The 17,044-nt window shown below is 35.6% G+C and overlaps 1 protein-coding gene across 3 annotated transcripts in view; it reads left to right on the top strand.

The window, feature by feature from the left end:
• Positions 1-17,044, top strand: part of LOC107560842 (glutamate receptor 4-like) — a 112,589-nt gene that overhangs the window by 33,828 nt on the left and 61,717 nt on the right. For all 3 annotated transcript variants that reach the window (XM_016245109.1, XM_016245111.1, XM_016245112.1), the window contains exons 4-9: positions 2,253-2,437; positions 7,052-7,105; positions 8,283-8,441; positions 10,875-11,042; positions 13,174-13,278; positions 13,409-13,516. In XM_016245109.1, the coding sequence (XP_016100595.1) occupies positions 2,253-2,437; positions 7,052-7,105; positions 8,283-8,441; positions 10,875-11,042; positions 13,174-13,278; positions 13,409-13,516 (779 nt within the window). The remainder of the gene's footprint in view (positions 1-2,252; positions 2,438-7,051; positions 7,106-8,282; positions 8,442-10,874; positions 11,043-13,173; positions 13,279-13,408; positions 13,517-17,044) is intronic.

Genomic DNA, 17,044 nt, shown 5'->3' on the forward strand with positions numbered 1-17,044 from the left:
CAAGGTTTTATATGAATGAATCTCTGAATGGAACCAACTGTCTTCAGGAAAGTTTCGATGGCATTTTCATTTTATCTGATAAAGTAGCGTTTATGAGAGGTTTTTGTTTACAGCCGTTACCAGGGAAACCGCTATATTTCTGACGTTCCAAAAGCGCCTCCTACTGGCAGAGAATTAATCTTCATTTTTAATAATCTAGTCTGTAGTTTTTGTTCAGACCAATGCGAAAATCCACCCACATAACCCCGTTTTAAATGAATATAATAATTTATACTTCTGACTCACCCCTGGTTTAAATGCCCAATTGTGAGGTTTATTATTTTATCATTTATTTTGTTTTTGTGAAAACCTGTATCTCAACTGTAAATCAGTTGCTATTTCGTGGTCTACAACATGAAAGAAAGCCATTATGACATGTACATGAAAAATGTAGAAACATTGGACAACTATGGGGCACCATTGTGCAGCAGCAAGCATCACAACAAAAAAGGAACCTCAAGGTTGATCTAGGAAAGTGTGTGCAAATGTATAGGGCCCCATTCCTATATTTTGTCTGGGGCCCCCAATTCACTAAATCCGCCCCTGCATGGAGCGAGAGGCAAGCATGCGTCCGTCCGTCCGTCCGTTCTGTCCACACACAGACTGGGGTTTGTGTACAGAGGATTCTCCAGCTCTCTGCTGCCAGTCTGTGTTTACTCACAGGACAGCTGGTGCCATTTCATTATTGTGTGTGTGTGTGTGTGTGTGTGTGTGTGTGTGCGCTCACGGTCATCTGTGGTTTGTCTGTGTTGTGTTGTGGTTTGTGTCATATCAGTTGTTCTGAACCTGCTCACACACACACACACACAGGCGTGTTGGATGCTGCATTTGTCCTGATGTCCAAAGTCCTGCAGTGCGACTAAGGGCCAATTTAAAGGACATCTGTTGCTCTTGGCTGACATAACTGGCACACTGATGCAGAATACACACGGGATGCTTGGACAGGAGACGGAGCCGAGCGCAATCACACACCTGTAGATACACACACACACACACACACACACGTGTGCGCACAGAGTCTGGAAAGGTGAATGTGGCTGAATTATGCTGCATTAAAAAAAAATTCATACATTGACAGAGATAATGGATTCAGTGTTATTTTAGTATCATCGAGGTACTATTAGTTTTTATTTATATTTTGAATGAGCTTTTATTTTGTGTTTTAATTTTAATTTTAGTTCAAGTTTAAGTAATGTTGTTGTGTGCTTTTGTCATTTTTTTTTTGTCTTTTAATATTTACATAAGTTTTTTATTTCAGTTTTAGCATGTCATTTAGTATATAACAAAGTTTATTTTTTCATACTTTGTCATACATATTGGAATATTATTGAGATACTATTAGTTTTAAATCAATATTTCAAATTCATTTTTATTTTTACATTTCTGTTTGTGTGTTTTTGTCATTTTTATTATTTATTAATTAAAAAAAAATATGTCTATTTACATTTTTATTTTTTTTTTTCAGTTTTAGTTTTAGATATTTTACATCAACAAAATAAATGAAAATGCCATGGCAACTAATTGAAATAAAATAAGTTTAAGGTTTATATATATATATATATATATATATATATATATATATATTTGTATTATATTATATTATATTACATTATATTATATTATATCGAATGGTGATTTTATTGTTTTAATTAATAATTAGATAATAGCCCTGAACTTTGTATCCCATTTTTTAATAAAATTAAGATACAAATGGGACAAAAGTTGACACAGTAAAAGTATAACGCTATTGTCTGATTTATGTTGCATCTTTTTACAGTTTTTATTATTCGCATAAAATCGCATAGTTTCTTTTTTAGATTTTGGCAGACATAATGGCGTTCTCAGTTATTTCTCATCTTTGTCTCCCATTTTTTATAAAATAGACAATAAACACAAATGTTGACATACAGTAAGAGTAAAGTGATGTTATTAGATTTAAGTTGCATCTTACTTTTTAGTAGTTGCATGAAATAGTCACGAATTAGATATTGTTGAGTACAGAGCTATTATCAGATCATTTGTGCTTGGAAGAATTTGATGACAAATGTTTGAGTTTGGGATCTCTGACTTTTGTTGGCAGACATTGCAATCTAAATTTACAGTCTCACTGCTGATATAACTGAGATTTACCAATATGCAAAGCTGTACTATATGCATGTTTAGGTGATGATACTCAGTGGCATTAGAGTGTTTTGATGTGTTGTTGTTGCTAGGATACGCCATCCTGCAGGCCATCATGGAGAAGGCGGGTCAGAACGGCTGGCAGGTCAGTGCCATCTGTGTGGAGAACTTCAACGACGCCAGTTACCGAAGACTGCTGGAAGACCTGGACCGGCGGCAGGAGAAGAAGTTCGTCATTGACCTCGAGGCAGAACGTCTGCAGAACATTCTGGAACAGGTGAGGATGACGTCAGTGCATCACAAAGCAAGTCAACATGTAAAAAAAAAAAACGGTCCCATTTACTTCCTTAATACACAATATTATTATGAACAGTGCATGTTATAAAAAAAAATTCATAATCTTTCACCAAAATGTAATAAATTATTTTTGAACTCCTCCAACTTCCTGTTATAAAGACGCACAGAAATACATTATGAAATAAAATGGGAATGCCATTTCATGTTGACTTTGAAATTATTCTACAATTTTTAAAATGCATTTCAAATTTGACAATGTTTAAAAATATTTGTATATTTAAAAAAATAATTAATTAAAACACATAAAACGAAATATAGCGCTGTAAGTGTTTTGAGACATTTGGCTAACTGGCAATATTTTAAAGTTAAATATTTATTAAAAGGAAATATTAATTTATTTGGTAAAAATATTTAGATATTTTAAAATATTTTTTTTAATTATGAGACTATATATAGTACTGCTTTTGAGCAATTTTGCTAACCGACTCTGAAATTAATATATCAATATTTCAAATTTATTTCAAATTCTACAATGCGTAAAAATATTTTAATATTTTAATTTTTTTTATAAATATTTTACATTTATATTATTCAAATATTGTAAATATTAAATATTTAAATATATATTTAAATATTTAGCTATTTAAAAATATTATTTATTTTTACATTTGTAAAAAAAAAAAAGTATTAATCTAACAATATATTTAAAAAGTATAAAACTTTATATAGTTATCTATTTGAGACATTTTGCTAACTGACTATGAATATTAAAAAAGCCTAACATTTTTAATGTTTATTTATCTAAATATTTAAAAATATATATTTTTATTTAAATAATATTTTTTTTAATTATGAAATTATAGATATTATTATATTATTATTATACATATTAATTATATAGAATGATATATTCTACAATTACATAAAAAAAATACTAATACATTTTTTTTAATGTTTAGATGTTTAGATATTTTTAAATATATTTAAGTATAAAACTATATATTACTGTAAGTGCTTCTTCTGTAAGTTCTGTAAGTTTTGCCAGCTGACTTTGAAATTATTATACAATATTTTTAAAATTAAAATTTTAATGTTTTGACATATATATATATATATATAAAGCATTATAAAACATAATCATACACATATACTGTACACACATATATGCATGCATAAATATGATTTGAGCTGTTCACACCAAACTTCTCCAAAACATCGACTGGCACAATGCACAATGGCCCTGAATGTGCAGATTGAGTGACAAGCACAGAGTGTTTCTGATTGGCTAAAAAAGCACAGGTCCGCCTGCCTAACTCATGACCAGCCTCACAATGCCCATTCCAGTAATATCTGTCAGGTAGCAGCCACATTTATTGCGTATTCCAAAAATTCCAAAATGCGAAAACGCTTCGTGCACCGTTAAAGGAAAAGCATAGAAACACAAATCCCAGCGAGCCGGAGGGATCAGTGTTTTCCTCCTGGCCTGTGATTTGTCATTTTCTCTGATCCCTCCTCCCGCCTGCGGAGCGTCTCGCTGTTTCTCACAGAATATGAGCACGCTCTGTCTGTCATGTGCACTCAAACTCAGAATAACATGACGTACAGAGAGACAGCGAGGAGAGCAGGTGCTTACAAAACTGCTGCCAAACATCCTGAAACAGACACATCACACTGACCTGAGCCCAATGAACATCCCACACACGAACAGACAGCATTCACTGCAGGCCAGTCAGCTCAAACATTGTCATGACAAGAACCTTACTGAGCAACATTCAGTTTAGTGCTATTTAAATACTCATGCCAACATTAAAGGGGTCATATGATGCGATTTCACGTTTTGCTTTCTCTTTGGAGTGTTACAAGCTGATTGTGCGTAGATAAGATCCCTGAAGCTGCAGAAAGAATACCATAAAAATGAAATCGTTTTTGAAAGAAATTAATGCTTTTGTTCAGCAAGGATGCATTAAATTGATCAAAAGTGACAGTAAGACCTTTAACATGTTACAAAAGATTTCTATTTCAAATAAATTATGTTCTTTTAAACTTTCTATTCATCAAAGAATCTTGAAAAATAAAATGTATCACAGTTTCCACAAAAGTATGAAGCAGCACAACTGTTTTTAGCCATTTTTAAGGTCTTTTTGGCAAGTTTTACAAGCACGTGTCATCATATTTATTATTAAATTAGAATAAATATTTGATATAAAATAATTACAGTAATTATTTTAATTACCAAATTATTAAAATATTATCAAATTATTTAATATTAAAATTCATGAATTAATATAAATGTATAAATGCATACATTTATTGATTTATTTTTTAGAATACATAATTTCTTTTAATATAATTCATTTAATATAATTTTCAAGATTTTGTATTCATTTAAAAAAATGTTATTCATTTAAAATAATTTAATATAATTTCAAATATTACACAATATTACTGTTTTTACTGTATTTTTTATCACAAATGCAGATTTGGTGAGCAGAAGAGACTTCTTTCAAAAGCATAAAACATCTAATAATTCTTAATATTACAATTGATAAATGTATACATTCATTGACTTCTTTTTAAAATATATAATTTATTTTGATATAATTAATTTAATATTTTAATGATTTTTTTTCTATTTACAAATAATTAATTAAATATTCATTAAATTCATTTAATATATTTTTATTCATTTAAAAAAATCAGCTTTGCAATCACAGAAATAAATTACACTTTACAGATTACAAAATGAACAGCAACAGAAAACAGCTATTTTCAATTTTAATAATATTCATAATAATTTCTCAATAGTACTTTTTTACTATATGTTTAAGACATTTCCTAAAAAAAAAAATAAGTCACTGACCCCAAACTTTTGAATGCATACTAGCATTAAACGTGCCTAATGTGTAGCAGCTCCATGTTTCTCGGGCGGTAATGATGTTCAACACGAGCAGCAGAAGAAGTCTCTATACGTCTGATCTATGAACTCTGCGATTGTGGGCCGTGTTTGATTGTTGCATGCTCCGTCTGTTCCTCAGGCAGACCTCTGAGGTGCCCATCTATCAGCCTGACAGCAGACTTGGCAAATACAACCAGACACACACACACTCACACACACACACCGTCTCGCAGTTGGACATAGTCAGGTACAACATCAACAGAATGTTCTCTCTACATGCCCTGCCAGTCCTGCCAGCAAGTTCCTCGAGCAGATGTGGATCTGGCATCAGCGTCTGCTGATCTTACACCGATACCGCTTACACACTAGACAAATCTCACATCCAGCAAAAGATATTGCTTATTGTTAAATTTTGATTTAAAAACACATTTGAAAAATTTGATGAATATATCCTCACCCTCAGGCCCTCCAAGATGTAGATGAGTTTGTTTCTTCATCAGATTTGGAGAAATGTAGCATTGCATCACTTGCTCAGCAATGGATGCTCTGCAGTGAATGGGTGCCGTCAGAATGAGAGTCCAAACAGCTGATAAAAACATCACAATAATCCACAAGTAATCCCCCCCCCCCCCAGTCCAGCAGTTAACATCTGGAGAAGACAAAAGCTGGAACAAATCCATCAAGATGTTATTTTACTTCAAACCAAGTCCATAATCAATAATAATGCTTCCTCTGGTGAAAAAGTGGTCTGGTCTGAATCAGGAGAGAAATCTGCACAGATCAAACACCATTTACAAGCCAAAACAGCTCTAAACAAATATGTGAGAGACAACAGGAGATTGACTTTTTCACTGGAGGAAGCGTTATTATGAATTATGGACTCCTATTTTGACCAGAAGCAACGGTTTGAAGATAAAATGTCTTAATGCTGGATTTGTTTCAGCTTTTGTCTTCTCAAGATGTTAACTGATGGACTGGAGGGGTGTGGATTACTTGTGGATTATTGTGATGTTTTTATCAGCTGTTTGGACTGTCATTCTGACGGCACCCATTCACTGCACAGCATTCAGCATTGCTGAGACAGTGATGGAATGCTATATTTTTTGACTTTTTTAATTTTTAATTCAAACCATTGCTTCTGGCTAGTCCATAAGCCATAATATTGCTTCCTCCAGTGAAAAAGTCCACTTCAAGCATGACAAAAGCATTCTTTTGACATGATTTACTTGCTTCAATTCTAATTGGTGGAGAGTTAGCAGAATTATGGGTAATGTAGTTTCTTACCAGGAATTCCACTGTTGAACACAATTATTTACAAACATAAGTTAAAATAATGCAGGTTGATGGCTTCAACAAAAGCATATACCATCGATTAACAACCTCACAGTAGGTCTGTCTTTAAAGGTTTGTAAGTTATTGTTAAAATCAAAATTCTCCTTCTACTTTCATTCAAATTTTAACTGCAATTCTGCATCCTCTTTGCCACAGGAATACAAATCCAATTTTACAGGAAAGCAATTCTGAAATGCACACAATGTCTTGGAACCTAAACTCTGTAAAAAAAATACTTACTTATATACACTTTTCCAAGTATAGGTAATACATCTGTTGGCTGAATTACTGAAGCATGTAATAAAAGAGTCTTTGTGATATTTACTCTTTACTCAATCCATATATTTCTATCTCTCTCTCTCTCAGATTGTCAGCGTGGGCAAACATGTGAAAGGATACCACTACATCATCGCTAACCTGGTGAGTGCTGGCGCAGTTTGATGAAGCGCTGGAGGAAATGAACAGCGTGTCCTCTGGCTGTAATTCTCTGTGACAGAGCTTCACTTTCCTGAAGAAAACCAGAACGCAGTATTACTTTTGGCACAACGATTGCTCAAATGAAGTGCGCTAGTGCTTTACTAAGTGATCAAACACACCATTTTCACCTGCTGGATGATCCTGCACATGTAAAATCCCATAGAATGCAAACAGAGACTTGAGGACGCAGAACTTTTTTTTAGTTTGTTTATTAAGAAACCACCCAGAACACCATAGCAACACATCTTTTTGGAATTATTTTTTAATCTAAAATGTATTTGAATTCATATAATTTTTTATTACGAAGTAATGAATTTTAATTAACTTTTTATGTATTTGTAAGTACCTCTCTCATACATTTTTTATATATAATTTTAATTAATTTAATATAATGTCATTCATTTTAATGCATTTAATATAAAACTTTTTATGTATTTGTAAGTCCAATTCTCCAATTCTTTTTTTAAATATCGAATTTATTTGAATATAATTTAATTCATTCATTCATTTAATATAATTTGTATGTATTTGTTTGAATTGTTCTCTTATTAATCTGATTGTACCACCTAGCAACCACCTCAAACACCCTAAGCACATAGCAACAAACTAAACATCACTCAGATCATCTTAGCAACCATAAATCAATGCCCTGGCAACACTGCACCTCTCACATCTTTTTTGAATGTATCTGTATTTATCTTTCTCTAGTTAATTGGTGCGAATCACGTAGCAACCACCCAAAACACCCTAGCAACACGAAGATGAGTTTTGCACCTCTCAGAAACTGTAAAACTCAATCTGGATGATAAATTAATCTGAACTGCTAGTTAGTCTGAAGGAATTTGCAGTCTTGTTCAGTTTTGGAGACTCTGACTATGATGGACTGCTGAACCTGAACTTTGTTACGTGTGATTTATCGTTGCTTATTTTGTGCTGGGCCTTCGTAACGTATTCTGCGCTGACATTTGTTAGCGTCAGCATCTGGGATATTAAGAAATGTTAAAACTCACTCTGTCTCACATTCATTCCATCAATCTCCCTTTTTCCACCTCTTTATCTTTTGAATGAATCGGCTGCATTCGCTCTGACTCTGATCTGCTCTCTGTATTTCTCCCTGCAGGGATTTAAGGACATTTCTCTTGAGAGGTTTATGCATGGCGGGGCAAACGTAACTGGTTTCCAGTTGGTGGATTTCAGCAAACCAATGGTGATCAAACTAATGCAGCGCTGGAACAAACTAGACCAGAGGGAGTATCCAGGATCCGAGAGCCCACCCAGGGTAAGCAAATACATTTACAACATAATTAAACACAAATGCAAGCACCAATAAACCAGAGTAGCAAACACTTTTGTGCACGCAAACGTGCTCAACACCATTGAATCAATTAGCAGAATAATTCCTTATCTACTCAAACAGCGTGTTTGGAAATCGCCCGGCAAATGGCAGGTTGGTTTAAATCAGGTTGGAACCCTGATAATCCTGTCGGACGCATGTGGCAGAATTCCAGACACAGATGTTCAGCCAATCAAACTGTGACAGGACACATTCTTCGTCAAGCTTTAGCCAATGAGATTCAACGAGCAGCTGCCCAGGCAATATTTGAGTCAATTAAACCATGACAGACTGCAGCCGGAGCCACGTTTAACCCGTCTGTTGGGGAACGTGTGTAATAAAGTCTAAATACAAGTAAACACATGTTTTAAGTTGTGTTTTGAAGACTAGCATTCTAGTCTCATTTCCAAGAGACAAATTCACATTTAGGGACGCGATTAAAATTGATCAAATAATGTGTTTTTCCTTTATAAAGGGATACAATGAAAGCAAAAACATTAATAGTTTATTAAAATAATACAAATATTTTTTATATATTTTAGCTTCAAACTGTATTTAATAATTATGTATTTGTATTTATTTATATGCCTTTATATATATACAGTGGGGAAAAAAAGTATTTAGTCAACTACCAATTGTGCAAGTTCTCCCACTTAAAAAGAAGAGAGAGGCCTGTAATTTTCATCATAGGTATACCGTATACCATTTAAAGTAAATTATATTAACATGAAAAAAAACTGAATATTATAATATACATACATACATACATACATACATACACAAAGATTGTATATAATTTAAAATAAACTATATTAATAAAAAAAAATGTTTTAAACGAATTATTAAAAAAAAATATATATATATAAACACACACACACATACAGTGCTGGTTAGTAACTGGTTACATGTAATCAGATTCCAAAAATTAAGATTCTATTAAATTTCAAAGTTATTATAATCAGACAGTTACTTTTTTATAGGTTACATGATTACATATTATTTACACAATGGCAGTAAATTATTCAGAAGTACTGATTTGCTCTAATTCTTCTATTTTCTCTCTTAAATTTTAGTAAAACATATTATATACTAAATAATAAAAAATAAAGTAATAAAAAGTAATATATGTATATTTAAGTCAAATGTATTTTTATAAATACATTTAAAAGTTTACTAATCAACTCCTGTTCTTTATCCCCAAATTTAAGACCTCTTAATATGATTATTAAGATGTTTGTTATAACATTTAAGATATTTTTAAGACTAAGATATTTTAATTCGAGACTTTTTATGACCTTAAATTTAATAAAACAAAATTTTATAGACATTTTAAGGACCCGCTGGAATTTTTCTTATTCTCACACGTTCCTAAATTCAGTTCGCACACATCTATTCTTAGTCGTAAATACAAGTGAACCTGTACCACACAAAATGTATTACAGTTCTCCATAACTTGAAAACAAGACAAATATACTCATTAAGACGATTTTACTAGACAAGACAAATATACTCATTAAGACGTGCTGCATAACCTCACCTAATCGTGCTGTCCTCAGCTCAAAAACCTTGATTTCCCCCTCTGTTGATAACATGGAGCTCCTTCTCTACTCCCATTGATTAGCACTTCCATCCTGCAGTCCTTGCTATAAATTACCAGAGCAACATCAGACCAATCTTTACGGGTTCATTAGAGCACACTTTACAGGCAAGAGCTCTTACTATCTCCATCTCTTGCTCGCTCTTGATTTTCTGCATCTCGCTCGCTGACTCCCCCTTTAATGATTGTTGTTTGTTCCTGTCTTTCCCTCAATGTTAATTGGATGTTATTATGCCTCTGCTAGAACCATAAATCTTGATTTCCGCTGATCAAGTTCATTCATAACGACCGGTGTCAGTGCAGACCCAGCCACTGAGACTTGTTCTGTCTTATTGGGACGATTTACTCATGCAAATAGCCATGCTTTTGTATTTGTTTATGGAAATAACAACAGATGAAAATCCAGCGTTTTTTTCTTACCGCTAGTGGTACCTCATAAAGAGAAAAACGATGCACTGTTTTCCCCAGCAATCACTCTGGATCTTTACTGTTCTGTAGTAACAATCTGTACTGCTTTACAGCTAAATAGCTTTTCCAGTAACAAGTAGCGGCGGTGCTACATTGCAGTTTTATGTCACATTGCATTACACACGCAGCCTTACAAGCGAGCAGGCGGAGGCAATAATCAATGCGCTCACCTAGAATGCCCTCTCTGCTTCATTTACATCTACTTTAGGCACTAGGACGGCTCTGCATTATACTTGATATGTGATTGTAAACAGGAAGCATGGGTAATGTAGTGTGAATGAAGTAAAGACACAATATTCCTTTTACCTCCTCAGTACACATCATCATTGACGTACGATGGTGTGCTAGTGATGGCGGAGGCATTTCGGAATCTCCGCAGACAGAAGATCGACATCTCTCGCAGAGGCAACGCTGGAGACTGTCTGGCCAACCCGGCTGCTCCTTGGAATCAGGGCATCGACATGGAACGAACTCTGAAACAGGTGAGAGCGGGTGAGATTGTGAAAGACAGGTGAGAGTTGATGGGATGTTGTGAGCCAGGTGAGAGTGGGCGGGACTCTGTACAGCAGGTAGGAATGGGCGGGACTTTGTAAGACAGGTGGGAGTGGGCGGGAATCTGTACAACAAATGGGAATGGGCGGGACTCTGTACAACAAAAGGGAATGGGTGGAACTCTGTACAGCAGGTGGGAATGGGCGGGATTCTGTATGGCAGGTGGGAATGGGAGGGACTCTGAACGGCAGGTGGGAATGGGTGTGAGTCTGTACAGCAGGTGGGAATGGGAGGGACTCTGTATGGCAGGTGGGAATGGGTGAGATTCTGTACGGCAGGTGGGAATGGGCGGGACTCTGCATGGCAGGTGGGAATGGGCGGGAGTCTGTATGACAGTTGAGACTGGGCAGGAAGCTGTCTAAAAGATCAGAGTGGGAGTCTAAGACAGATAAGACTGGGTGAGATGCTGTCTGAAAAATGAGAGTGGGTGAGACTCTATGACAGGTGGGAATGGGAGGGAATCTTTACGACAGAAGGGAATGGGCGGGACTCTGTACGGCAGGTGGGAAAGGGCGGGACTCTGTATGACAGATGGGAATGGGCGAGACTGTACAACAGATGGGAATGGGCGGGACTTTGTATGGCAGGTGGGAATGGGCGGGACACTGTACAGCAGGTGGGAATGGAAATGAGACTGGGTGGAAGCTGACTAAAAGATCAGAGTGGAAATCAAAGACAGACAAGACTGGGTGGAATTATGTCTGAAAAATTAGAGTGGGTGAGACAATACGACAGGTAGGATTGGGTGGGACTCTGAACGATGGGTTAAACTGGGCAGAGAACTATACCTTAAAGGTGAGAGTGGGCGGGACACTCTCTGACAGGTAAGATTGGGCAGGCCTCTGTACGACAAGTGGGAGTGGGCAGGACTGTCGGAAAAAATTAGGTGCGTTCGACTTAACGTGGTGCTGCACAGATCGATCAAATTCTGACTTGAAACAGTGCATGCCAGTTAGAAGTTTTGTCCGACTTGAGACCGTGCAGATGCCACGTGACTGTCACGTGTGGCATCAAAGTACCGTGATAGCAATTCGAGAGCAGCTGCCTGACTCAGCCGCAGCAGTTTCTCCAGAGCGACTGCAGGAGCACTGATGACGACACCGCTGTTTCGCGATTGGCCAGATTCACCGCATGACAACAATCACGTGTGTTTCGGGTTTATTCTAACCTTTTCAATTCCAATTCCAATAATGTCCACATATCTGTGTTTTTAGAATGGTAAAAGCTTTTTTAATGTAGTCGCAATGTTATATTGGGTCACGTTTATCATAAATAAATATGCTGATAAAAGCATATTTACCCCCACTTTACTAGTATTTAAATAGTATATGATTATGTTGAACTTTATTCTTGAACAGATGGTGCTGTATTAAGCAGTATATAAAAAGTGTTTCTGTTGCTCATGAAAATGTTTCTGAAACGTCTGTGTATATGACAAATATTGCATTTAATTCACTTCATCTGTGACAGAGTATGTAAACACCACGCGAGCATCACTACCGGGTGCAGAAAGTGTCAAACTTGACGGCTCCATTTTCAACTCCGCCCCCGACTGCAAGCGGCTACTCTCGTTGACTGCCGTCTGTAACCGTGGTTCAAGTCGAACGCACCTTTTCTGTATGACAAGTTTGAGTAGGTGGGGCACTGTCTGACAGGTAAGAATGGGCAGGGGTCTGAACAGCAGGTGGGAGTGGGCGGGATGCTGTCTGACAGGTAAGAAGGGGCAGGACTCTGTTCGACAGGTGGGAGTAGATTTGATGCTGTTTGACAGGTAAGAATGGGCAGGACTGTTGGAGTGGGCGGAACACTGTCTGAAAGGTAAGAGTAGGCGGGACTCTGTATGACCGATGGGAGTGGGTGGGACTAAATGGGGGCTTGGCAATACAAGATGCAAAGGATACATAAACTTGCTATCAAATCTGACATATTTTAACTCATCTAAAAGGTTTAATCCACTTAGCAAAATAAATTGTAGCCATAAATGATAACTTTGGTCCACGTTTACCAAAAGTGATGTGTGTTCTGTCTTACTAATACTTCCTTGTGTATGTGTGTGTAAAGGTGAGAATCCAGGGTCTCACTGGGAATATCCAGTTTGATCATTATGGACGCAGAGTCAACTACACCATGGACGTCTTTGAGCTAAAGAGTAACGGCCCCCGCAAGGTCAGACACACAACATACTTTCATGCATTCAGACACACACAAGCATCCATTTATACAGATACACACCGTAATTTTACCCAGATGCCCACACACACACAGGATTGATCACCCCATCGTCTATCATCTGCAGATCGGTTACTGGAATGACCTGGATAAATTGGTTCTGGTCCAGAATGAGCTCTCCATGGGAAATGACTCCGCTATGGAGAACAGAACGGTTATCGTCACGACTATAATGGTAATGTACACGCAACCACCCACATCTGCAGACTTACACATGTAGCGCCATCTAGAGTGAACAGGGCACATTACATCAGTTAGACATACTTGAATAAAACTCATTTGCATTGCTCTGGACTGTATTGGTGAGTAAAACGAGGAAAGAAAGCGAGCCAGTGAAAGAGAGAGAGAGCTGACTGTGCATTATTTCATTTATTATGTTAATGTCATCAGCTTAGCCATAGATAAAGGAACAGGAGGGTTGTACTGAACAAAAAAAAGTTTACATATGCATTTGAGATTGATGTTAAAATTTCCCTTAAAAATGCACCACAGTAACCATCGTTTCCAACAAAACACCATAGTTATAGCAGTCATTGTTAAGGCGCTGTCCCACTAGCTGACTCAATTTGATTTTGGTCAGGGGTGTCAAAACTACTGACTGTTTTTGCCGAAAAGTCGGAAGTCTGTCACACTCAGCGATTAATAATGGATGAGATGACAGACTGAAAGACTGCCTATGACATTTCCATCCCATTCTGTCATGAACTGCTGAAATAAGAACAGGAGCACCATGCAAGCAATTTGAATTTGATTATACAAATGTACAGATTCGCTGTATGACTTTGCATTTGCTGTCAGTTCTTTAGCCTGAGAACATTTACTTTTATATTAATGCATTTGGTAGGTGCTTCAATCCAAAGTCAATTACACTGCATTCATGCATTCCTTGGGAATGCAACCCATGACCTTGGCATCATGTTCTGCTATTTAAGCTACATGAATGCCATATTGCACACAGAAGAAGCTCAGTGGTCACTGCTCAAATGCCATGAGAGCCGCCCACTTACTGCCTCAGGCTATTTCAAACTTGCTAAAAGTTGCATTTAAGTCAGGGGCATTAACAAAAGAGTTGAGTCACTATCTGACCTCTGATTCTACAACAGCTCACGGCCGAAAATCGATTTTGCGTGACATCAGCATTAAAGCCCTAAAAACTCAGAACATTTTAGCAATTAAAATTAGACAAGCTCAAAGGGTTCATATTTTAGAAAATATGCATCTGAAATTCAAATTTATCAGTCACTGTTTTGAATGCTTTATTTAAAACATTTTTAATTTAGAAAATATCAACAATAATTCTTAAAAGAATATTATGGAAAAGGTTCTGAGAATAAAAAAATGATAAAGGTCATTTTGACTTTTTATCTCACATTATTAGCATTTTCTCGCAATTCTGTGGTTATATCTCACTATTCTACATTTAAATCGCACAACTCTGCATTTATATCTCGCAATTCTGGGTTTATATTGCGCAATTCTGCATTTACTGTATATGTCGGAATTATGCATTTATTTCTCACAATTCTGCATTTATATCTTGCAATTCTGCATTTATATCTCGCAATTCTGCATTTATATATCATAATTATGCATTTACTGCATATTTCAGAATTTTACATTTATATCTCGCAATACTGCATTTACTGTATATCTCGCAATACTGCGTTTATATATTGCAGTTCTGTATTTATAGCTCGCAATTATGCATTTACTGTATATCTCACAATTCTGCATTTACTGTATATCTCGCAATTCTGCGTTTATCTCGCAATTCTTCATTTACTGTATATCTCGCAATTCTACGTTTATCTCGCAATTCTGCATTTACTGTATATCTCGCAATTCTGCGTTTATCTCACAATTCTGCATTTACTGTATATCTCGCAATTCTATGTTTATATCTCGCAATTCTGCATTTACTGTATATCTCGCAATTCTGCGTTTATATCTCGCAATTCTGCATTTATATCTCGCAATTCTGCATTTACTGTATATCTCGCAATTCTATGTCTAAATCTCGCAATTCTGCATTTGCAGTAGGCTATTGCGAGATATAAATGCAGAATTGCGAGATATAAATGCAAAATTCTGAAATATGCGGTAAATGCATAATTATGATATATAAATGCAGAATTGCGAGATATAAATGCAGAATTGTGAGATATAAAAGAAGAATTCTGAGAATTCCATGATAATATCAAACAAAAAAACTTGAGACTGTAAAGATGCTTCAGCTAAATATTTAGTTATGAATACTTATGCAATGTACTTATTTCAGTTTTTTTATTTTTAATAAATTTACAAAGTTGTGACAATTCTGTTTTTGCTTTGTCAGTATGGTGTATGGAGGGTAGATTTTAAAGCAGTTTAACATAAGGCAGCAACATAACAAAATGTGAAAAAAATGAATCTTGCAATTCTACATTTATATCAATTCTTAGTTTATCTCTCACAATTCTGCATTTGTATTGTGTAATTCCGCATTTATATCTCACAATTCTACATTTATACCTCGCAATTCTATGTTTACTGTATATCTTGCCGTTCTGCATTTATTTCTCACAATTCTGAGTTTATATCTCTGTCTTTGACTTTGCGAGATTTATCCTGTGGTGGAAAGAAGCTTACACAGAACATAATACGATTTCGAATTAATATTTTAATTTCCAGTTTGAGCTGAATGTTATCTATGAGAAGTGTTATAAAATAGCACTGTTTTATTATTACATAAATATACACAGCCTGTCCTTCAAACAATATTTGAAGTTTTTTAATTGCTTTCCATTTTTTAACTGCTGCCCCAGTTTTACTGTAGTAACAATGGTATTTTGGTGGAAACTCTGGTCAGTGTGGTCAATTCTGTAAGGGTTTAAACAGGGAAAAAGAGCGATAGAAGATTATACCTTAGCAGGCTCCTCCTCTCTCTCTCCTTCTCTGTCTCTCTTTTCTTTTCTGCCGTGCGCTTTTTAAGGCGATGGAGAATTTTACCTCTGCAGGCTCGTCATCGTTTCCATCACTGCTAAAGAATCCGCTGTTCAGACACTGAGCAGAGAGAGGAGGACGAGACAACCGTGAGACACCAGAGAGAGTAATGATTCAGCTGTTTTCAGACCCTCTTCAGCTGGGACTGCAGCGTTAAACATTCACTAACATTCAGCCCACGTACTCGAGGTGCAATGCCAAGGGTGTAAAAAGCAGCTTCGTGGGTATTTCGATTTGTCTTCTTGTGATTGCTTGCCCTTGCTTTATGAATTACATAGTTGGCATTTAAAGGCATCATGAAATCGAAACAGACCTGACTATTGTAACAAATGTCCCTGCTCTCATTGTGCACGATACTTAAGTGCATGTTAATCTAAAAAATGCATTTTTATGATCTTTAAATGTAAGAACTTTCTCTGCCTACACAACCACTTTTTTGCTAATATAAACAAGGTCACATGGGCATTTATACACACCGATAATATCAATGAGCCAATAAAATCCTGATTATATATATTCAAGCCCAACCATTCATTATTTTCCACATAATATATAATATTCAGTTTTACTCAGAAATATTAAATATTAAAAATTATTTCATTATTCATCATATATATATACAACTTTCAACAAATCTATATTATATATATATATATATATATATATATATATATATATAAATATATATATTATTCAATTTGATCACATTTTAAATAAATAT

Source organism: Sinocyclocheilus grahami, unplaced genomic scaffold (genome assembly GCF_001515645.1).
Source record: "Sinocyclocheilus grahami isolate Dianchi unplaced genomic scaffold, SAMN03320097.WGS_v1.1 scaffold746.1, whole genome shotgun sequence".
Classification (NCBI taxonomy): Eukaryota; Metazoa; Chordata; class Actinopteri; order Cypriniformes; family Cyprinidae; genus Sinocyclocheilus; species Sinocyclocheilus grahami.